Source organism: Rhinatrema bivittatum, chromosome 16 (assembly GCF_901001135.1).
Source record: "Rhinatrema bivittatum chromosome 16, aRhiBiv1.1, whole genome shotgun sequence".
Lineage (NCBI taxonomy): Eukaryota > Metazoa > Chordata > Amphibia > Gymnophiona > Rhinatrematidae > Rhinatrema > Rhinatrema bivittatum.
Genome location: NC_042630.1, coordinates 14,575,610 through 14,600,478, shown reverse-complemented (window position 1 = coordinate 14,600,478; position 24,869 = coordinate 14,575,610). Strand labels below are relative to the sequence as shown.

General features: G+C 44.9%; 1 protein-coding gene across 2 annotated transcripts in view; it reads left to right on the top strand.

The window, feature by feature from the left end:
• The window catches only part of LOC115078126 (NXPE family member 3-like), a 73,723-nt gene that overhangs the window by 16,633 nt on the left and 32,221 nt on the right, over nucleotides 1–24,869 (top strand). The window contains exon 1 of one of the 2 annotated variants that reach the window (XM_029580794.1): nucleotides 14,190–14,287. The exons of the other annotated variant lie outside the window; for it this stretch is intronic. Within the exon in view, the coding sequence (XP_029436654.1) occupies nucleotides 14,219–14,287 (69 nt within the window). The 5' untranslated portion in view covers nucleotides 14,190–14,218. Of the gene's footprint in view, nucleotides 1–14,189; nucleotides 14,288–24,869 lie in introns of those variants that run through there. 2 annotated transcript variants of the gene reach the window in all.

The following is a 24,869-nucleotide window of genomic DNA, read 5'->3' as shown; positions in this document are numbered from 1 at the left end:
TATATTGAAAAGTATGGGTCCCAATACAGATCCCTAAGGCACTCCACTGCCCACTGCCTTCCACTGAGAAAATTGTCCATTTAATCCTACTCTCTGTTTCCTGTCTTTTAGCCAGTTTGTAATCCACAAAAGGACATCGCCTGCTATCCCATCACTTTTTAGTTTTCTTAGAAGCCTCTTATGAGGGACTTTGTCAAACGCCTTCTGAAAATCCAAATACACTACATCTACCGGTTCACCTTTATCCACATGTTTATTAATCCCTTCAAAAAAATGAAGCAGATTTGTTAGGCAAGTCTTCCCATGAGTAAATCCATGTTGACTGTGTTCCATTAAACCATGTCTTTCTATATGCTCTACGATTTTAATCTTTAGAATAGTTTCCATTATTTTTCCTGGCACTGAAGTCAGGCTCACTGTCTATAGTTTCCAGGTTTGCCCCTGGAGCCCTTTTTAAATATTGGGGTTACATTAGCAACTCTGCAGTCTTCAGGTACAATAGATGAGAGAGAGAGAGAGAGAGAGAGTACCTCTGTGGAGGCATTCCCAGTATTCAACCATCTACATTACCACTGTAGATAGGACCACACTGTTGGACAAATTGTGTTCATCAACAGACGCTCCCGCACCATCAACTTCTGGTTACGACCCTCCGGCAAGAAAACCCTGCCCTGTTCGAATACCGAAATACTCCAGTGACTGAGATGGCTGAAGACTTCTCTTGGCCAGGTTCATCACCCAACCAAGCTCCTGCAACAAGGAGATCACCTTGTGCGACACCAGGAGGCTCTCTTCCAGAGTCTTGGCTCGAATCAGCCAGTTGTCCTAGTACAGGTGTATCAGAATCCCATCCTTTCTCAACTCTGCCACTATTACCACCATAATCTTGGAAGAAGTTCTGAGTGTGGTGGCCAGACCAAATTGCAGTGCTCGAAACTGATAATGAGGCCCCAAAACAGTGAATCGCAGAAAAATGTTGGTGCTCTAGCCAGATGAGAATATGCAGGTACGCCTCATACAGATCCAAGATCATCAGACTCTTCCCCTACTGCTTGGCCATTATCACTGAGCGTAAGTTTTCCATGTGAAATGAGTCACTCGTAAATGACTGTTGACCTCTTTGAGATCCAGATTGGGATGAAAAAAGCCCTCCGGGAGGTATCTGAGGGAGAAACCTCTCGCTGAGAGAGGAGCAGCCTGGAACTGTGCACGGGGCTCCTATCCCCTTGCCGGGGTTGGAGCCATAAGATCATCCCGGTTTCGCTGGAAGCCCCGCCCCCTGAGGTCATCGGAAGGGGACAGACCGAATTACCTTTAAATTGGAGGAAGCTACGACGCGCAGCCGTCGGCGCACTGCCGAAGCCGCACGCCAAAGGGGCGCACCCCTTCTGAAAAAATTTTCTTTGTTTTACTTTTTTTACTTATGGGCAGGAAGAGGAAGGTAAAAATCTGGACTTCCTCTCCAGGGCTTCCGGTGAGAGGACCGATGGACTCACACGTTGCAAGAGGGGTAAGTCAACCATCTCAAAGAACAATTCCAGAAATTTCATTTTCATCAGGATCCCCAGAGCCTCAAGGGCTAACGCAGTTGTCTCAACCCAACATGGAAAATTCTAATCCTACAGCTCTTTCAAGTTTAAATGGACAAAGAGAATTTTTAAATCTTACTGGTGAAGTGACAAATGTGATAACAAATATTGAAACTGTTGGGGTGAAATTGGGAACTGAGCCACAGGAGTTGGCTCTGGAACCACTAGACCCCCAAAATATTACCTTAAGAGATTATTTATTATTATTTTTATTTTTTATTTAAACATTTTTATATACCGGCATTAGTTGTGGACATCATGTCGGTTTACAATAAACAGGTTAAGCTTGGAAATTACATTTTAACAGGGAAGTCAAACTGGGAGAGGGGATAGTGAAAGATAGCTGAGAAAGGATAGGATAACAAAACATGGTTCCCCAAGATGAGGAAAGGGAGTATAACAAAATATAGTTCCTCAATATGAGGAAAGGAGTAGAAGTATTGTGGTCTACTTTGGCACGGAGGGACAGCTTTTTATTCTGGGTAGGCTTGGTTGAATAACCATGTTTTTAATTTCTTTTTTAAGTTGTTCATACATGGTTCAAGGCGTATGTCAGGCGGTAGCGTGTTCCAATGAGTAGGACCTGCAATCGAAAGGGCACGATCGCGTGTGGAGGAGAGATGGGCTGTTTTCAGGGAGGGCACAAGTAGGGTGCCTGAGTTGGCCGTTCTGGTGGGTCGATTGGCCTTAGGAGTTGTAAATGGGAAATCTAACCAGTTGGAGTTGTGAGTGTGAATTGCTTTGTGGATTACGGTGAGGGTTTTGTAGATAATGCGTGATGCTATGGGGAGCCAGTGTAAGTTTCTGAGGATAGGGGTGATGTGATCATATTTGCGGGAGTTTGCAATGAGCCTCGCTGCCGCATGTTGCAACATTTGAAGAGGTTTAATGGTAGAGTGGGGGAGCCCTATGAGTAAAGCATTGCAGTAGTCTATTTTGGATGTGATGGTGGCCTGGATAACAGTACGGAAATCTTGGGTGTGTAAGAGAGGTCTGAGTTTTTTAAGCACATTAAGTTTGAAAAAGCAGGCTTTGAGTATGGAGTTTACGTAGTTCTTCATACTTAATTGGTGGTCAAGGATAACTCCAAGGTCTCTCACAAAGGGTTGTGTTGAGGGAAGGTTGAGTTTGGTAGTATTAGACGGGAGGGGGGAAGAGGATGAGTGGGGGGAGATGAGCAGAATCTCAGTTTTGTTCGTATTGAGGGCAAGATGGAGGTTAGAGAGGAGGGAGTTAATAGCTGTGAGGCATTTCTCCCAATGTTCTAGGGCATCAGAGATAGAGTTCTGTATAGGGATGACGATCTGGACGTCATCAGCATAAAGGTAGAACTTAAGTTTGAGGTCAGAGATGTATGGAAGAGATGTATGGAATGTATGGAAGAGTATGAATGGAGATGTATGAAGATGTATGGAGATGTATGGAAGAGATGTATGGAAGAGATGTATGTATGGAAGAGATGTATGGAAGGTTCTAGATAATCTACAAAAAACTCTGTCTAAATCAATTGAACAAAATAGAATGACTACATTAGAATTTAAAAGTGAAATGGAGAAATATAACAATCGTATGATACAGCTAGAAGAACAAAGTAAAAATTTCTCCACTCAGATTGAGGTGTTAAAAGAAGTAAATAATTCTTCTATTAAAGATGGTCTAATAACACATAGACAGCTAGAAAATCTGGAAAACCAAAATCGTGTTAAAAATTTGAGGTTTTTGAATTTTCCAGAAACCAGATTAATATCTGCTATGGAGTTACTTAAAAAATATTTGGTAGAAGTACTATCTATAGTGACAATTGATGAGACAGCTATATCGAGATTATATTATATTCCTAAATCCAGATTAAGGTCACAGGTGGGGCAAGAGGAAATGGATATAGTCCAACAATCCCCTAATTTAACATCATTTTTGGAAGCCTCTCAGGATGATATCCAATAAATGTCAACACTTTTGGGAACCTTTACTAGAGAGAGAGACAAAAATCTGGTGTTGCAAAAATATTTTGAAAACAAGGACTATAACTTTTGTGGTCAACGGATTCAAATATTTCCTGACGTTGCTAGAGCAATACAAGTTAGATGTAAACAATTTCTGTCACTGAAGCTATTGGGGCAACATTTTACCCAAAATTTCCTTGCAAGTGCTCTGTGACATATCAGAAGAACAAATTTATCTTTCAAGATCCCACCCACCTAGAATCTTTTTTTTTTATTTATATTTTTAAATTTTTACAAATATTCAATCTTACAATTGAATCAGTTAACAGAAAAGAAGGTGAATAACCATCTGGTCATTTTTTACATTTTAACTTAAGAAAGAAAAACAAGATAATAAGCCTTCTGATCTGACATTACCAAACTACTATAATAAGGGAGTCCGGTATATGAGCAGTCAAATGAAATATAACAACATAGTTGCATTAATTTATCACTGGTGAGGATAGGCAGAAGAAAAACATTTTATGCCATATATAAGAAATAGATTCTATTCTACACCATGGTTTCGTTGTGCTTCCAGGAATCTCTCCAATTGTTCAGGCTCATAGTATACATATCTTTCACCCCCAGTATACATTATGCATTTGCAAGGGAATCTCAATTTAATTTGTATCCCAAACGTCCTGGCCTGATTTACTAAAGTCAAAATTTTTTTCCTTCTTAATTTAGTATCTTTGGATAAATCTGGGTATATCCACACTTTCTGTCCCAAGTATAGAGAAGCTCTCTTTACTAAAAACATTTTTAGAATTTTATCTCTATCAGACATCTGTTTAAATTTAACCAACAGAGTGCCTCTCTTCTCTACTTGGGAACTGAAAGAAGTTTCTATTAATTCTGTAACATTAAGTGATGTTTCTGCTACATTTTGCTCCACTAGATTTTCATTTTTCCAACTGATAAAGTAGGCATTATAAATCGAAGGAAAATCTTCCACTGACATTGATAATGTTTCTAAACCAGGGGTCGGGAACCCATGGCTCGCGAGCCAGATATGGCTCTTTTGAGGGCTGCATCTGGCTCGCAGACACGTGTCGCCATACTTCGCGGTTCCCCGCTGACCCAGCTGCTCCCCGGTCCTCCGCCGCCCGGGCTTAAAATGCTGTCAGCCCGGGCGGAACGCGGCAGGACAGCTGGAGTCAGCGGCACCGGCGTGCTCTCTTCTCCTCCCCCCCCCGCGGCCCGGAAGAGGAAGTGGAGAGCATCGGGTGCCTGCGCGGGAAGAAGAGACCACACTAGCGTGGTCTCTTCTTCCGCGCAGGCACCCGATGCTCACCACTTCCTCTTCCGGGCCGCGGGGGGGAGGAGAAGAGAGCACGCCGACTGGAGTCATCCGGGTGCCTGCGCGGGAGTCATCGGGTGTCAGCCGGGTGCCAGCGCTGGAGTCATCGGGTGCCTGCGCGGGTCTTCCCGCGCAGGCACCCGATGCTCTCCACTTCCTCTTCCGGGCCGCGGGAAGAAGAGAGCACGCCGGTGCTCTCTTCTTCCCGCGGCCCGGAAGAGGAAGTGGAGAGCATCGGGTGCCTGCGCGGGAAGAAGACTGCAGCGCGGCTCGGAGGAAAATGAAAATCTTCAACCGCGGCCGATGGGACTCCGCCTTCGCCTCCGCGAGGGCTGAAAATGAAGGAGGTTAGCGTTGGGAGGTGGCTGCTGCTGCCGCGAGTTCCCGGGGGGGGGGGGGGGGGGGGGGAAGGGGGAGAGAGAGAGTGAATGAGCGAGCAAGCATGTGTGTTTGAGATCCTGTGTGTGTGAGTGAGAGATTGCATGTATGTGAATGATTGAGAGCCTGTATATGTGAAAGAGAGTATGTCTGTGATTGAGATCCTGCCTGTGAGAGAGAGAGCATGAATGTAAGTTTACCATTGGGAACCTGTATGTGTAAGTTTGTAATTGAAAACCTGTTTGTTTGAAAGAGTATGTGTGTATGATTGAGATCCTTTGTGTGTGAGAGAGATCATGTGTATGTATGATTAAGAGCCTGTGTGTATAAGTAAGAGAGAGATCATGTGTGTCTGTGTCTGATTGACAGCTGGTTTAGGTGATGGAGCATGTGAGTATGTGATTGAGAGCCTGTGTTTAAATGAGAGAGAGAGACCATGTGTGTCTGTGTGATTGAGAGCTGATTTAGGTGAGGGAGCATGTGAGTATGTGATTGAGAGCCTGTGTTTAAATGAGAGAGAGAGACCATGTGTGTCTGTGTGTGATTGAGAGCTGATTTAGGTGAGGGAGCATGTGAGTATGTGATTGAGAGCCTGTGTGTAAATGAGAGAAAGAGAGGACATGTTTGTAAGCATGTGAATGAGAGTCTGTGTGTGAGAGAAAAAGACAGCATGTATTTATGTGATTGAAAGCCTGTGTGTGTGTAAGCGTGAAAAGATAGACAGCATGTGTGTAAATGTGTAATTAAGAGCCTATATAAGTGAGAGAGAAAAAAACATTTGTATATGTGAGTGACTGAGAGCATGTGTGTATAGGTGTGTCATTGAGAGCCAGTGTGAGAGAGAGCGCTGGTATGTGACTGAGAGAGGAGAAAGTTCCAAGCAAACCACCCCACCTCCTGCTAATTCAGAACAATCTCAGGACACCTGGATATCAAACGTTCCCAGGTATGCAGAGCAAAAAAATTTTTGTATCCTTATTATTTTTCATTACTGGATCTTTGTGTCTGCTATTTTGAAATATTTTGTTGGTATCTGGAAATGTTTTATATGAGTTTTTAATTATTGGATATTCCACTCATCAGCTGTTTCGAAATATGTTCTTTTTGTTAGTACAGTTTTACTGCTGATGATTTTATATTTCTTGATTTGTTTTATAAGGATGTGTGATGTTTCTTTTTTCCTTTGTTACACTGCATACAGAGACTCTGGCTTGTTGCAGTTTCCAATTCAGTTTTTGTCTGCATGCTTCTTGTTATGCGTTTTGGTCTCTTTATTCTATGTTAGGTGAGGGACAGCACGTGATTCAGGTGAGGTTTTCTGCTGGCGTGTAGTTTCTGTGTAGGACTCTATAGCAGCCTGACTTGGTCCGTTTTCCTAATAGGAGATGTATTGGTGTCTTAAGGCCTGGTGTAATATTTTCAGAGACTTATTGTACTTTAAAAGTGTGATCTTACATAAAATGCACACATTTACTTGTATTTAGTTTTAAACATATTGTATGGCTCTCATGGAATTACATTTTAAAATATGTGGCGTTTATGGCTCTCTCAGCCAAAAAGGTTCCTGACCCCTGTTCTAAACAATAATTTTTTAATTGCTCACAAGGAGAAATTAATTTACACTTTGGGAAATTTACAATTTTCAGGTTGGTATACTTAATATACCAACAATTCTCTTCAATAACTGATTTTCACCTTGAATGATCGCTGTTTGTACTGATCTTATCTGTTTTATTTCTTCTTCTATTTTGTTCGTTTTCTCAGCCTGACTTGTCACTGTTGGATTTATATTAAGTAAGACAGTTTGCATATCTTTAATATTACTGTTTAAACTTATAATATTCTTTTGCAAAACAATTATGGCATGCCAGATTGTATCCATTGTTATATTTGGTGGACTACCTGCAGACACACCTGGTACTGGGTTACAGCACTACCGCCGTCGGCGCGCTCCCTAAGCCGCGCGCTCCGTAAGGGGCACGCGGCTTGGTCCGGCTTAGGCGGGCGAAGGTTGAAGGCTGCCGGGTCCCTTTGAAGTGGGGCACGAGGAGGACTCTCTTCAGCTGGAAACTCTTCTTTGGTATAAATTTTCTTGGGGTAAAGTGAGGATAAGTTTTATCTTGTATAAGCTGTTTGTTTGTCTTATTACCTTGTTACGATATGCCCCATTCTAGAATCATTTTTAATAGATAAACAGATAGGTTGAGGAATATAACTGCATAAAATAATTAAACTCCCACTATTTCTGTAAAGTATGAATACAGATTTTCTTTAATGTTTTTTTTTCCTTTGTTGAGTGCTGAGGACTAAATTTTCTTGTTACTGATTGTATATGGAAAAATGTTTTCTTGTATGTTTTATTTATGAGTAACAGAAAATTTGCTTGTGTTTTATACAAATTAAATTGTTTAAAAACTAATAAAATATAAATTAAAAAAAAAAAGCCCTCCTTCTTAAGCACATTGAAATAAATGGAAAATCGGCCTGTATTTTCTTGAGACGTGGGCACTGGAACCACAGCCCTCAAACTTAGAAGCCTTGACAATGTACACTCTACTGCCTGCCTCTTTTCTGGGGAGTGGGAGGGAGACATCATAAATACGTCCCGAGGAACACTGTGAAACTCCAGCACATATCCATCTCGTATCACCTCCAGGAACCATTGGTCTGACGTGATTTCGACTAACCTCTGATAAAAGAGACAGAGGTGACCCCCCTATCTCCTGTTCCTGGAGGTGGGTTGGCACACCTTCATTTGGGAGGCTCAGGGGTTTCCACTACCTGAGCCTGTGCCCTGTCTGGGCTCTCTAGAACAAAAGGACTGAGACCTACTGAAAGGTCAAGTCCTCTGAAAGGCTGCTCCTCTGTAGGGTCAAAAACGCTTGGATCCCCTAGCACGACTGCTCATGCTAAAGGAGTGTGGTTCTGCTTTCTATCCTCTGGTAACCAAGGAACCGGGGACTCACCTCACTTATTGGCCATTTTCTCCAACTCGCTCCCAAACAAGAGCAAACCTTTGAAGGGCTACTTCATATGGTAAGACTTGCAGGTCGCAATTTCTCAACCATAACTGATGCCTAGCCGCTATTACCAAAGCTACTCCTCTGTCAGAGGTGTGGACCAAATCGCAGCCCGAATCTGCCAAAAAGGCAGCTGATGGCTCCATCGTTGCCCTGGAATTCACACCAGATCCATCAACTTCCTGACAGAGAAGTAAACAGAAGCAAGCCACCAGAGAACAAGAAGCTATCTGCAAAGTCATTACCACTGCTTCAAATGCTTGCTTAACGGTGGCCTCAATCTTCCTATCGTGCACATTCTTCAAGACTGCTCCTCCCTCTACAGGGATAGTTGTCCGCTTGATGATGACACACACAAGCACATCCACTTTCTCAAAACGTAACTGCTTTCTTGCAGCTAGATCCAGGGGGTATAGTCCTTCCAAGTCTCGCCTCCCTTTGAAATTAGCTTCCGGGGCGCTCCACTCAAGGTCAATGAATTATTGAATGGCTTTCATAACAAGGAAAAAAGAAGACACTTTGCACAAAGAAACCAAAATGATATCTTTCTTTGGCGCAGACATGGATTCAACCCCAGGTACTTCCAGCATCTTTAATGTCTGGGAAATCAGAGCCAGTAACTCATCTCTATGAAAGAACCACAACATAGTCCTTTACTGTTCCAATCCTGGAGGAATTTCCCATCCTCCAGGGAGTAAGGATCGGTTTTATCATCTGTGTATGGGAAATTATTTCAAGGAGGAAGTCAGCAAACAGAAAAGTATTGTGCCGCGAATGACAGGAATGAAGCAGAGAAAATCACTAATATTATTAGTGTAATTATTTAATATAAGGCCTATAAGTTCTGAGAATACATATGCCATTTTTCTTAGTCTGCTTGTAACAAAAAACTTTTATAACAAAACAAGTCCTGAGTTCAGATATATTGGAGACGTTACTCAGAAAGGCTAACTGCAGATATCTGAAGAGAATAGGACTTAGCCTCCTGGCCACACCTCACTGGCTGTTGCTGATGCGATAACAGATAGTTGGGGCCTCAACGAGCACATGGGAAGTGGTCCAGAGAAAGAAACTAAGACAAAGATCAGAAGAGTTAACTTAAAAAGAGCAACATGAGACTAACTGTTGATGTTAAAGTGCTAACCACCGCCTCATCAAGGGAGCAATGCTGGCTGTTTTTTTACTGCCGCTGCGGCCATTTTGCTGTAACTGGTCTTGGTTTTTTCATTCTCCTTCTTTGCAAGTTTTACTGGCATGGCAGATGGGGATTTAGTCATATAACGATCAATGTTCAAGTGCACAATCTGAACATCAAATTGTATGGTTCAGGAACTACGGATGCAATAAATCTCTCTTGGATTAAGGGGATAGCACCTGGAGTCCGAAAGGAAGTGTCCATTCAGGTTTACCGCATCACGTGACTCCTTTGTATCAATATTGTTATTCATGAACACAAAAAACAGAGCCATCAAATCACATGTCAAACAATTACAAATTTTCACCCTCAACTCCCCAGGAAACCCTAACCAACCCCTTTCCCCACATAACATACATTTCCCCCAAGAAATACAGATCCCTATCTTCCTAGAGAGGCTGCCTGGCCGTCATGTTTCTCTCTCCCCCACCCCATTATCGCTTCCCGCTGCTCCTTCTAGCAGGAACGGCACGTTAACGGACAGAGAGGGGGGTACGAATTAGGTTGCCAACTTTTCCATAGACCAGGATTGGATACTGAAGGAATGTGTTGCAATTCTGCCCTGTTTGGGCAGTATCTCACCTCTTTTTCCCTTCTCTGCTGCGCTGCTGCAATTTTTCCTGTGGCCTGTGCCGCCAACGCACTTTTCATGCGGCTGGAGCCGCGCTATTTTTATCTCTTGCAGTCTGGAGACCGCCGAAGTTCCCTTCATGCGGCTGGAGCCGCGCTGCTACCGCCTACATGGCCAGGAGGCCGTTGAGGGAAGTTCCATGCGGTCTGGAGACCGCCAGCGTTCTGCTGCTGCCCGGCAGCAGGGAGCCGTCCAGATGCATGTCTGTGCGGCCCGGAGGCTGCCATCAGCATTCCAACGTGGCTCGGTGGCCGCCGAGCGTACCTTCATTCCCTCCAGGGAGGAGGGCCGTAAGCCTTGGTCTTTCCTGCGCCATGGGGCCACCAGCAGTCCATCTTCCGCGGCTTGGGAGGCCGCTTCCAGTGTCAGGCCTGCTTGGGGTCTGTTTCTGCTTCTGCACAGCGTTGCAGCATGGGCACTGTCCAAGGTCCTGCCCCTTCTCCTAAGGGGCGAAGCCGCGCCTCTTCTCCCTTCTTAAAGGGAGAGCGAGGGTGTGGTGCACTACTGATGTTATCAAGGGAGGTTCCTCTTCAGCCCTATAAAAAGGGTTTGGCTTCACTTCAACCTTGCCTTCGCAAGGAGCAAGTCCTCCTTAGGACTTCTCTGCATCCAGCTTCTCGTTGGCACTATGTTTCATGTTCTTCATTGGAATTCCATGTCTTGTCTTCATCGTCACCCATGGTCTCATGTCTTCGTCTTCACCATGGTCTTTAGTCTGGTCCTGTGTTACAAGACCTTCCTCTTCAGATGTCTTCACTTTTCCTGATCTTCTTCTTCATCTCTGATGTCTTCAATGTTTCTTCATCCAAACCCTGAAGTTCCAGATGTCCCGCCACTGGTCCTTCTCTTTGAATCTTCATCCAAACGTCCTGCCACTGGTCCTTCTCTTCGAACCTTCATCTAAACCCCGAAGTTCCAGATGTCTCGCCACTGGTCCTTCTCTTCGAACCTTCATCTAAACCCCGAAGTTCCAGATGTCTCGCCACTGGTCCTTCTCTTCGAACCTTCTAATGAACCCCGAAGTTCCAGATGTCTCGTCACTGGTCCTTCTCTTCAAACCTTCAGATGTCCTTCTCATTGACAGCACAACCTCCAGAAGAACCCTGCTTTTATCTCCGAGCTTCAGTTCCATACTCCGCATCCTACTTATGCTCTCGCGCTGAATCCTGGGCCCCGAGTCCTTGATTCCTGAGGTTCGGCCTTTAGGTCCTTCCTTAAGGCCCTAATTTACTGTCAGGGTCTCTGGAATCCCTGGTGACTGTCTCTGCTTTGATAATGAACTTTGCATAAAACCTGTTCCACCTGGCGTGATCTGCGCCTTGCCTTGATTGGCTGGGAGGGCGCATCCTGGTACAGGCCTCGCTGAGTCTTGTCATGGGTCATCCTGAATCAGAGTCCTTCTCCTTTTAACCAACCGTGAGTCCCGTCTCACATCTCCTTTTAACCAACCATGAGTCCCATCTGACATCTTCTTCAACCAACCGGGAGTCCCGTCTGACATCTTCTTCAACTAACCGTGAGTCCCGTCTCACATCTTCTTTAACCAACCGTGAGTCCCGTCTCACATCTTCTTTAACCAACCGTGAGTCCCATCTCACATCTCCTTTTAACCAACAGTGAGTCCCGTCTCACATCTCCTTTTAACCGTGAATCCCATCTCACATCTCCTTTTAACCAAACGTGAGTCCCATCTCACATCTTCTTCAACCAACCGTGAGTCCTGTCTCATATCTTCTTCAACCCACCATGAGTCCCGTCTCACCTTCTTTTCAATCAGCCTTCTCTGACATCTCAACTCTTCAAGCTACCTGCCTTAGGAACCTCAAGTGTGGTCCACTACCTGCCTTGCTTGGTAGTGTAGGGCTCATGATGTTGCAGTACCACTTCAGAACTCTAAACCTTGTTTTCAAGTCTTTGTCTCGACTCTTCATGTAATCAAGTCTTCATGAAGCCTTCACGTATCCTGAGTCTTCGTCTTCGTTTGATGTCTTCGTCCTTCAACCACTGTCCATCCTGTCGCAGTTGCTGTTCCTGTGCGGCAGGTCCGAAAGGGCTATCGAGTGGTCGGACTACTCCAGAGACCACATTGCGTTGTGGGTCTCTCTGCTGCGTATAGGTTCGGCTGTGGCCAAGATTCCAGCAACACCAGCCTACACTTGGACACTCTTCACCTGCCTCGGCGCTTGCCGGAGCTCCTCTGCGGCTGCGTCGTGGCCCAAGGGTACACGAAATCACCAGAAATGGGTCCGCTACCCGCATACCCACAACAGAATGGGGGGGAAGGGTTAGTGTTTACATGCTCATTTCCATAAATTTTAACAAATTTACATAGATGTTAAATCCTGCCTGTGAACTACCTTCCAGCCTCTCAAATGAAGATCCCCTGCCACTCAGTTACTTCCCTCCGTGGGGCAGGCTGCTATAGATCCCTACACAGAAATTACAAGCTAACAGAATACCTCACCTCGGTCAGACATGCAGAACATAGACAGACCCTCACCAAATACAGAATAAAGAGACCATAAAGTATAAATACAAATGTGCAGACAAAATCTAAACTGGAAACTACAACAAGCTGGTTTGTATGCAGTGCAATCGAAAAACAGAAACATTACAATTCCTCATAATACAACAATAAAAGCAAGAAATAAAAAACATCAATCATAACAGTAAAAATATACAAATAAACAGAAAAAATATTTCAAAACAGCTGATAAGCATAATAACCAATAATCAAAAATTTATATAAAATGTTTTTAAATTTCCTCAAACACTCAAAGTATTTCAAAAAAAGCTGACACATCAAGAAACACACAGTAATTAAAACTAATAAAGATTTTTAAAAATCCCCTGCTCTCTTATGTTCTTATGTCTACCTGGGAACTTTTGATTTCTAGTCACCCTGAAATAGTTGTGGATTATAAGGAGGAGGTGTGTGTGTGTGTGTGTGTGGGGGGGGTGTCTCCTCTCTCTTGTAAACACATCCATTCACTCTCTTACACACTCCCTCTCTGGCACTCGCACTCATAAACATACATGCTTCCTTTGATACACACACTTAAGAACATAAGAACATAAGAAAATGCCATACTGGGTCAGACCAAGGGTCCTTCAAGCCCAGCATCCTGTTTCCAAAAGTGGCCAATCCAGGCCATAAGAACCTGGCAATTACCCAAAAACTAAGTCTATTCCATGTTACCATTGCTAATGGCAGTGGCTATTCTCTAAGAGGTAGATCTTCAAAAGATACGCGAGCGCGTACCTCTGTTCGCGCAGCAGGCGCGAACAAAAGTACGCTGGATTTTATAAGATACGCGTGTAGCCGATGGGCATGCTAGCCAGTCCTGTCACCCAGGGAGGCACCCCACATGACCAGCCATGTTCCCCGAGACTGCCTGGGGCATAGGGCAGCCTAGCAAAGGTCTCAGGAAAGCAAGGCAATATTAGGGAGGGAAGTGGGAGTCTGGGTTCAGGGCTGGGAAGGGAAGGGAGAAGGAAATAGAGGGGATGCTGGACAGGGAAGGGTCACTGCAGTACACCACAATTTTGTTTAACATTAGGTAATTCCAACTTGCTGATGGGCAAGTTAAGATGGTTTCTGTTTCTGTTTTTCCTTTCTTTACCAAAAATCGACTGTTTACCTAGCCTGGATTGTCTGGCTCCGGCTTGCACAGCAGCAGTCAGGAGACGCGATAATAGCCAGCCATCGAAGGGACTGAGGAGCAGTGCAGCAGAGGAAGTAGAACAAAAAAAAAAAAGAATAAAAAAAGGTTAGGGGGAGGGGGGGGCGGTGTCTGCCAACCCGTAGTGATAAGAGGCTGAGGAAGAAGAGGCTGAAAGGGAGCAGGTCCCGGCCGGGAAAGGGAATGGACGGCATGGGTGGTGCAGCAGCAAGTGCGGGAAGCAGCGTGCAGGCAGGCATCCATCCATCCATCCCGCACGCCTCTCCCTCCCGAGGCTCGTCAGGTGCCGGAGGCACAGAGCAGGCGGCTGATTGGCGGACGGACGCCAGCCCAGCTCTGATTGGAGCGTACAAGTAGCTTAGGGCGCACGCTTCGGCCCTGCTGAGCTCTGTACATGGACTTGTACAGTTGGCCGCCCTGGCACGAAAGCGCACAGCATGCGCTTGGGAGCCTGGAAAAAGGAAGCCTGCTGCGTTCTCTTCGCCTGCTGCTACCTCACGTTCATGGTAAGTCTTGGGGTTGTGATTTCTTCCTTTCCCCCCCGCTGGTGGGGGGTGAGGGACCCACTTCGCTGCTACAGGTAGAGGCAAATAAAGGGCGGTCCTTCAGCTCCGTGCTGGGAGGTCTTTGGTGAAAGGAGCCGCTAGAGCAGCCCTTCGTTTCTTATTATTTAGGCTGGACTTAGGGGAAAATGCTTAGTAATTGAGCCGTTAAGACCGCTGCTCAGCCTCACTAGGGGCCTCCTTCACTAAGCATCTTCCCCCTAGACACAAGAATGAGAGAAAAGCCTTAGTAAGCACTTTACAAATAAATGTTGAGAAAAGCCACAACAGAAGTTTAAAAGTTGTGGCTCCTACACATTTTCCCTTAAATTAAACAAACAACCAAAAACCAAACAAAATCCTCAGCTGTTTTTACACCAATCCCCAGGTGGAATCGACTTGTGGGAAAATGCTACCATAACCTGTGCATTGCAATTTTGCAAACAGTTAACGTCCAGGTAAAAAAAAAAAATAATAATTCCTGAAGCAGTAAGGCATGGAGACCTAAAATGTGTGATCAGGAGGGAGCCATTGCCTGAGTCTGGGCACCTGCATTTCTTGGTGTCTTTAAACTTACATCTCCTCCATAGCAGAATTAAACGTACCCAGCAGGGGATATGGGCATGTGCTCAGGCAAGTAAGGACTTGTGCGCACATCTCTTGGCCAAGCCCTAAGTTATAAAATGGCGGTGTCCCTGGGTGTTTGCATGCACTCCACTTTGAAAGTTACCATCTAGGATAAGGTGTGTATCGTGTACTCCTATCCCATGGGCACTGAAGGAAGCTCAAAGTGTTTCTTTTAGATTTTTGAAATGGACAGCAGCAGGAGAGATTTGATCTGGTATTATTATTTATTTGATTTATATTCTGCTTTTTGGCACATCAAAGCAGATTACATTCAGGTACTTTAGGTATTTTTCCTATCCCCAATCTTACTGCCTGATTCACTATGGCTTTTCTCCCATTCTGTGTCTATGGGAAAATACCTTCCTGAATCAGGCCCTAAATTTGGTAATGCAGCATCCCTCTGGGAGGAGGTTGCAGTGGCAGCACCCACCTCCTAGTTTAGCCACCAGTGGGCTGTGCTGCTTCTGGTTTCGGGGAGGCAGTTTCTGTACTTGCTATGAAAGCATTGGAAAGTCTTTCTGTGTTTTTTTTTCTCTCTTCCTCCTGCAGAGAAGTTGGTAGTTGTAGGCAGGAGCTCTGACCAGCAGTAAGAAAATCTGGTTTAGGCAAGTGCAGCTCTCTAGATCCTATGCTGCTATCATGCAGTGATAAATAGTGGCTGTTCCCTAACAGGCTGCCCCTTCCCTAACGGTCCGATGCAATAATCTGTGCATTATGACATCACAACAGTTTACAAAATCAGCATTGAAATCCTGTCAGCATTCATATTCTAGGTCAGTGCAGCAGCAAATACATATTGTAGGACATAGTCATACATAATCTAGTTCAACATAACAGCAATTACTAGGTTAACACATCAGTATCTACACGTTAACTGGGGTGCTCTGTTGGTGGTTTGTAATCTATAATTTCCATTTCATTATTTTTCACGTAATACTCAGTAAATCGTCTTGTTACACTTCAAATATGCGGCGTAAACAGCACACACAGGTAGGGAGATGTGTAGCACGAGCATAGTAGCCCCACCACTATAAATGATAAGTATTTGTATCTTTAAGTGTTCCCTTTGTTGTTTCTTGATTAAATTAAAATTTGTGGATTAATGTATTGAGCAGTGATTAATTGCTCGTGCCACACATCTCCCTTTTGTGACTTGTTCTACTTTTGCATTGCTCATTCTAAGCACATTATCTAAGGTTCTGAAAGTGACGTTATCGGCGTATTGGTATTTCACGTTAGATCATATGCATTTCTAAAGAGCATTGCTTTCAGTTCACATTAAAAACCTGTGCTCCAGATTTCAGCACACAGTATGAACACACAAATTACCATTTTTTTCCTCTCCCGGATGCAGTAAGCTAATGCTATGCAAATGTATCAGGAGTTTTAAAAAGCATGTTGATTGTAAACTTGGGAAGGAGGGGGTGTTACTGCTGAAATGGACTGGGATGAGAGAGTACTTATCCAGTAAAGTGGCAGCCAGCACCACTTAGCTGGTTAAGTACTGATTTCTCCATTGCTTAGCTTGATAAATTCTGACTTCTTTTTTTGGTGGTATTAGTTTGTTTTTTTTTAATGGTTCTAGTATCAGCGCTGCAGGACTGGAAACTTAACTCGATCAGAGATGGAGTTAAGTTTCCAGTGTTAGGAAAAACTGGGTTATTGCCAGAGCCCCTCTCTGCTTCGGGAAGCATTCCTTAATGCCCTCATTTGCATGAGATTTCCATGTGACAGTGCTGAGCAGTACTCACATTTTTTAACTTACATTTTGTAAGCATAAAACTCCTTACTGCATCAGTAGTAAGGTTTATGCCCACAAAATGAGCAGTCAAATGCAGGAAAAGCTGTGCATCGCCTTGCAAGGCTGCTTGGTTAAAAACAGTTTATGGACTTCTCCAGGAATTTGTCCATACCTTTTTTTAAACCCAGCTACTCTAACTGCCTTAATTATATCCTCCAGCAATGAATTCTAGAGCTTAATTGTGTATTACATGAAAAAGAATGTTCTCCAATTTGTTTTGAATGTGTTGCTTACTAACTTCATGTCCACTAGTTTTAGTATTTTTTGAAAGAGTAAATAACTGATTTGCATTTCCCTGTTCTGTTCCATTCATGATTTTATAAACCTCTCATATCCCCCCTCAGCCGTCTCTTCTCCAAGCTGAAAAGTCTTAACCTCTTTAGTCTTTCCTCATAGGGGAGCTGTTCCATTCCCTTTATCATTTTGGTTGCCCTTCTCTGTTCCTTCTCCATCACAACTATATCTTTTTTGAGACGCGGCGACCAGAATTGTACACAGTATTCAAGGTGCGGTCTCACCATGGAGCGATACAGAGGCATTATGACATTTTCTGTTTTATTAACCATTCCCTTTCTAATAATTCCTAACATTTATGTCCAGGATGGCATAGAGTCCAACAGGATAAACATCCTGCAAAAGACTAAATGCACAATTGAATCTTTATGGGTAGAAATCCCTTGTGTGTTGGGGAAAGAGAATGGTGATAGGATTATACTACCATCCACCTGGCCAAGATGGTGAGACGGACAGTGAAATGCTAAGAGAAATTAGGGAAGCTAACCAAATTCTTAGTGCAATAATAATGGGAGATTTCAATTACCCCAATATTGACTGGGTAAATGTATCATTGGGACATGCTAAAGAGAGAAAGTTCCAGGATGGAATAAATTACAGTTTTAGGGATCAAATTGGTTCAGGAACTGACGAGAGACGGAGCAATTTTAGATCTAATTCTCAGTGGCGCACAGGACTTGGTGAGAGAGGTAACGGTGGTGGGGCCGCTTGGCAATAGTGATCATAATATGATAAAATTTGAATTAATGACTTGGAATTGGGACAGTAAGCACATCCACAGCTCTAGTGCTAAACTTTCAAATGGGAAACTTTGATAAAATGAGAAAAATAGTTAGAAAAAAACAGAAAGGAGCAGCTACAAAGGTAAAAAGTGTGCAAGAGGAGTGGACATTGTTAAAAAAAAAAAAAATACCATCCTAGAAGCACAGTCCAGATGTATTCCACACATTAAGAAAGGTGGAAGGAAGGCAAAACGATTACCAGCATGGTTAAAAGGTGAGGTGAAAGAAGCTATTTTAGCCAAAAGATCTTCATTCAAAAATTGGAAGAAGAATCCAACAGAAGAAAATAGGATAAAGCATTAGCAAGTTAAATGTAAAACATTTGATAAGGCAGGCTAAGAGAGAATTTGAAAAGAAGTTGGCTGTAAAGGCAAAAACTCACAGTAAAAACTTTTTAAAATATATCTGAAGCAGAAAGCCTGTGAGGGAGTCAGTTGGACCATTAAATGATCGAAGGTTTAAAGGGGCACTTAGAGAAGATAAGGCCATCGTGGAAAGATTAAACGATTTCTTTGCTCTGGTGTTTACTGAAGAGGATGTTGGGGAGATACCCGTTCCAAGAACTTTTTCATGGGTAATAATTCAGATGGACTGAACCAAATTACGGTGAACCCAGAAGATGTGGTAGGTCTGATTGATAAACTGAAGAGTAGTAAATCACCTGGACCGGATGGTATACATCCCAGGGTTCTGAAGGAACTAAAAAATGAAATTTCAGATCTATTAGTAAAAATTTGTAACCTATCATTAAAATCATCCATTGTACCTGAAGACTAGAGGGTGGCTAATGTAACCCCAATATTTAAAAAGGGCTCCAGGGGCAATCCGGGAAACTACAGACCAGTTAGCCTGAATTCAGTGCCAGGAAAAATAGTGGAAAGTGTTCTAAAGATCAAAATCACAGAACATATAGAAAGACATGGTTTAATGGAACAAAGTCAGCATGACTTTACCCAAGGCAAGTCTTGCCTCACAAATCTGCTTCACTTTTTTGAAGGGGTTAATAAACAAATAGATAAAGGTGAACTGGTAGAAGTAGTGTATTTGGATTTTCAGAAGGTGTTTGACAAAGTTCCTCATGAGAGGCTTCAAGGAAAAATAAAAAGTCATGGGATAGGTGGCAATGTTCTTTGGTGGATTACAAACTGGCTAAAAGACAGGAAACAGAATAGTATTAAATGGACAATCTTCTCAGTGGAGGGGATTGGGCAGTGGAGTGCCTCAGGGATCTGTACTGGGACCCGTGCTTTTCAGTATATTTATAAATGATCAGGAAAAGAATACGACGAGTGAGTTATTCAAATTTGCAGATGATATAAAATTATTCAGAGTAGCTAAATCACAAGCGGCTTGTAAACGGATCATATACTAAACCTCTACAGATGGTCCAAAATGCAGCAGCAAGAATACTCACGAATACCAGAAGAAGAGATAAAGCAAATGTTGCTTACCTGATGTAACAGGTGTTCTCACAGGTCAGCAGGATGTTAGTCCTCACAAATGGGTGACATCGAGGATGGAGCCCTGTACGGAAAACTTTTCTGTCAAAGTTTCAACAAGCTTTGACTGACACTGGCACACTGGGTGCACTGAGCATGCCCAGCCTGCAATTATCCCTGTGAGCCACAGGTGTCTCCCTCAGTCTCGTCTTATAGCTAAAAAGCGCAAGCGAAACTAAAATAAAAGTATACAGACCCAACTCCGCGGGGTGGCGGGCGGGTTTCGTGAGGACTAACATCCTGCTGTCCTGTGAGAACACCTGTTACATCAGGTAAGCAACATTTGCTTTCTCACAGGACAAGCAGGATGGTAGTCCTCACAAATGGGTGATTACCGAGCTGAGGATGCCCGGGAATGCACCAGATAAACCGCAGATGCGCAAAGGCGTAACGACTGAGGTGGAAATGGGAACGGAGGGCATCCGCAACACCATAATGGGTTCGTGGAAGGATGTTGGGTAGTGAATTGAAAAAAGTAAGAGTAGGCGGACTGGCCAAACATGGAGCATGCCGGCTAGTCAAATGTAAGCAATAATAGGCTGCGAAGGTATGGAGAGGACTCCAGGCTGCAACCTGATAAAAAAGTACAAGCAGCAGTAACCAAAGGGAAGCTGTTAAGGCTAAGACGGACACAACAGTATGTGGATACCCACAGTGTTGTAGTGAAATGTCTGCTTGTTGGTAGGAAAGGAAATATAGACCACTTAATCAGAAGGATTAGGTCTGTGTGGCCACTGGAAGTAGCAGCTTGACCCTTGCATGAAGGAAAGAGTCAAGTGGAATTCACATGGAATGCAGTGCAATGTAGATAGAATGTAAGCGCAGCATTACTGTCCAGGAATGTGGAAAACCCAGTCTCTCCCTAGGGCGAGAGAGAGAGGTTAGGAAAAATTAATAGAGTATTTCCTGAGGAAAGGAGATACAACATCTACCTGAAAAGGATAGAAAGTTGAATGCGTAGAACTACTCAGTGGCAGAGGAACGGAGTCAGGTGAGTATGGAAAGTGTGCATAACTCACGGACCCTGCTGGCAGGAATGACATTAAGAGGGAAAGAAGTTCCCTTGCCAAACTGTGGAAGAGAGGAATGGAAAGGCTCAAACGTAGAATGTATGAGACTTATAAGGAGAATATATATGTTCATTCCGTGATTAGAGAAATAGAGGCGGCTTGATCAGTGGATAATCCATGGTAAGCCGACTCAGAGAGGATTACCGAAAACGGGAACCCAACTCCCAAAACGATACACCTCCTAAGAGAAAGGTGTATCTATGTGGAGGATGTCTGGAGAACAGAATCCGAGGGAGTAAGAAAAAATGGTGGAAAAGTAAAAGGGGTAATACCTCTTTTTTTTTTTTTTTTTTAGCGTCAGGAGGTAAAGCCTGCCATATTAAACGGCAAGATTTATGTTTAGAAGGTTTTGTGACGCTACCAGAACCTAAGAACATCAGTAAGTCTATGATTTGGGACTGACTGGTGAGGGAATAAAAGGTTACTGATATGATGGATTGAGAAGTATGGGAAGCATACTGATCTCAGTCAGGGAGTGGGGAAAAGAATACTGAACCCCATCCCAGTTCAACATTAGAAGAATGCTGGCTACGAGAGGCAGCAGAAGAGATATATTGAAGAGGCCTTTGATGGAAGAAAAGGCATCTAAGGGAACGCATAGGAAACATGTGTAGGGAGCAGAACCTGTGCATCGTATGGAATGATGCAGACGCAGAGGAAAGTTTAGTTAAACTCAGCGTTAAAAGATTTGCCCTGTACACATGTAATTGAGACCATTCGAGAGGATAGAACCTACGTGGAGAAGGTCAGATAGAGCGTTCATTAAATCTCTTAGATATGTGGCCCAAGGACGCATGAAGTGAACAAGGGCCAAGGGTAGAGCTGCGCAGCTGTCTAGCAGAGCAGCTAAGAGGTTGTGCGTGCTTATGAGTTGGAAAGCACATTGTCCCTATGCTGTCTGTCTGTATGCACAAAGAATTGTTGCAAAAGCAGTATTGGAAGGCATAAGGGCATAACTCATGGGTGCAACGTCCAGGACGTTTATGAGAAACTATGCTGGAGTGCAATAGATGCATAATGGGTTGACAGCTTTCAGGAGAAACTTTATAACCCTAAGGAATTGCGAGCATGAGTCGAAGGAGACTAGGTCCTAGTTCGAACTGGGATAAGAATCAGGGACGAAAGCAATGAAACCACTTAGGTCCATTGAGTATAGAATGTCACTGAATATAACCCATAGCAGTTTTGAATTATGAGAAAAATGCATAGTGGGAAGAAACCCCATAGCCCAACCATGAAAATTTGAAAGGCTGAGGTTATGGAAAATATGCGCAGGGACATATAACAATGTATCAGAATGTCTGTGCGCATGCTGGACAAGAGGGTCTTAAGACTGTGGTGTCCAGAAGTGTTACAGAAGGGATTTATGGCAGTGACAGTAATCCCAGTTAGTAAATGTATAGTGAGTCCTGAAAAAAGTGAGAGCTCCTTGCATGTACTGAAAGTGGTTAGCAGTAGTCTATGCAAGGAAAGTGAATGATGTTACACTCCGCAGAGAAAACAGCATTCACCAACAGTGATGCAAGAGACAGTTCACTTACCGAAGCTGGTGCCAGCGGCAGAGCTTGGGGTTGTAATGTTGACTCACCATAAAGCACATAGAAACATTAAAATAATGTACTTACTGCAGTATGGAGTGATGGTAACCAAAGATACCATTGTACCTGTGACGTCTAAAGAAAGTTGGATTTTCTTAGGTCCAGGATGTGCGGAGAGTAACTATTTTCTGTTAAAAGAAAGAATAGTGCAATTAAAACTCCCCAACCCCCCTCCCTTCTCCCCTCTGCACTTCGTAGCGCCTGGGGGAGTGTACCGGGACTTTGGTACAAGGTGGGGTGGCCGCTCTGATATCTGACCAGATGGGAGACCAAGAGGTGTCCCAATGGAGGATATAATGTAGGCTCCTGCAGGTGTGTGAGCGGTAAGTGGTACCCGCATTTCTGTATGCTGTACAAGGAGACACTGAGACCTGTGGCCAGGCCTCAAGGTGGACTTGTACATGGGGCAATGGTTGCTGAATCTCATGTTTAGCAGATCAGCCAATGCAGCTGGACCTTGGTTGGGAGGGAACCAAGAGTCAGAGCATTGGTCGGCACAGGGACTTGTTACTGACAAGAGAAGAAGCCCTGCTGCAATCCCAAGAAGATAGAGGGGTTCTCCTGATATTGTGGCTAACATAGCTAACATAGTGATATGTGACACTAATACAGTTCTAAAAGGCACATGACCCAGAACTTTTCGAACCATGGTCCGAATGGGAGAACACAACTCTATGGGAATGCCGCCGAAGCGGGTACTTACCATCCGACGTGGATCGCCGCAAGACGAGCCGGTGAAGATTGTTGACCCCGACGGTCTCCGGAGTCCTCGAGGGTAAGGCCGGGGACGTAAATGTCCATCTCGCTCTGAAACCCGGTATGGTGGCACAGGTACAGAGGAGACAGGCCAGGCGTGAGTGGCGTTTAGACTGCTAAGTGTAACAGATGGCCATAGTCCCACACCACTTGACGGTGGGGCACGCCAGGAACAGAGGAGCCCTAACGGAACTCATGTTCCCTTCCCTCGTCACAGCGGCTCGATGTGTCGTGACGCCAATGCAGAAGCTGTCGGACCTGGATTCGGAAGTTCTGGATCACCAAGGACTGCCAAAACTGTAGGAACAGTGCTGATGGCAGTGGTGATGTCGCTCTGCCCGAGCGTTGTCCAGCCTGGAGAAGGATGGCACCGATGTGCTGGATGGCGTCAGCGGCGGACGATCACGATGTCGGCGATGATGGGTGCCACGGTGCTCGGCCCGGTCTTTCCCCAGCGCCGAGATGGAAGCCCTCGTCGTCCTGGAAGGCGATCGATGACGAACTGTCAGCACGCCTGCTCTGCTCCTGACACAATGGAGTGTCTTAAGCTAATACGGGGCTTAAAAAAGAACCCAAAGCGTGGAGCAATGTGAGGAGGCGAGGGTATTATGTGGCGGTGCTATGTCGGTATTGACGATATTGAAGGCAACCTAAGGGGCTTCGAGGATATCATCAAAATGGGTATGAAAAATCGTCGATGACTGGCCAGGAGAATGATGACAGTGACGGGCACTGACAGCAGTGGCATAGGTATCTTTGAAACGATGTGGAATCGAATAATCGAAAAACATTGCCGTTATTGAAAAAGATACCAGCATCGACTGAGTCGAAGTCGAATCAATAGGGCGTCAAGGACACCGAAGGAAAACGGAGGTGTCGAGGGCATCGATGCATGGAGGCGGGCATTTATGCCGTTTGTGGCATGGCCACGGGCATCAACTATAGGGCCACAGAAGTTGACGGTATCGATTTGGACAGACTCAGATTTCCAAGTGTACATGGCATCGGTGCCCCAGACACGTGTGTCGGTGGCATCGATATGGACACGTATGGAATCGATGGCATGGATCTCCCAGTCGATGAATTCCATCCCGGCATCAACGCCAGTCCTGGAATCGGCATGGGCATCGATGCCAGCCATAAGGCTGGCATTGGCATCAACGCCCATCCACGGAATCGAGCCGGCATGGATATCCACCGATGGGACCCACCTGGGCATCGAATTTCACCGATGGGAGCAGCCTGGCATCGACTGCCCTCGATGGATGCATTCTAACATAGATGCCCATGGATGAAACACCTGGGCATCGGTGTCCATCGATGCAAAAGGACCCGGCACCGATGCCATCGACGGACGGCCATCCGGCACCAATGCCATCGACGGACAAGCCATCCGGCACCGATGTCCATCGATGGGGACCATCCGGCACCGATGTCCACCGATGGGGACCATCCGGCATCGATGCCCACCGACGAATCGATGTGGCACCGATGCCCCCCGATGGAAAGGGCTGGACATCGGTGGGGAGGATGGGGCATCGATGGCATCCCCAAAAGGGGGGGTGGCATCGATGAAGTGACCCTGGGATCGTTAAAAAGTGTCTCGGGCAGCGGTGGCGGCGACCCGAGTATGCATGGCAGTGACTAACAGCGTGTGCGTCAATGGCATGCATCCGGGTAGGGACGGCACCGAGGAAGCCCAAGGAAAAAAAAACAGTGCGTAGGAGGAAAAAGCCTGGTAGCACTGAAAAGCAAAAAACATGGATAAAGGCATCAGGGCACCGTGGGGGGAGGGGCGCTGATGACATATAAAAGCCCAGGGCGGTTTAGGCGGGTCCCGGTGTAGCGATAGGGTATCGACTGCGTGAGGGTACCAGGGAACGAAGGACTTGAAGCTACAGAGGTCCTAAGTTAAGGAAAAAATCCCTACCCCACTAGCATAAGCAAGCAGAGTGTCACAGAGATACTCGCAAGCTGTTTAAAGCTAACTGAAAAATGGGGGAAGGGAAGGCTTCAGTCAGTTAACAGCCTTAAGATAGTGACAGGAACCGACCGAAAAATAAGAATTAGTACTCACCGAGCGTCGTAAAAACGTACGCGGAGGGAGACCTGTGCAGGG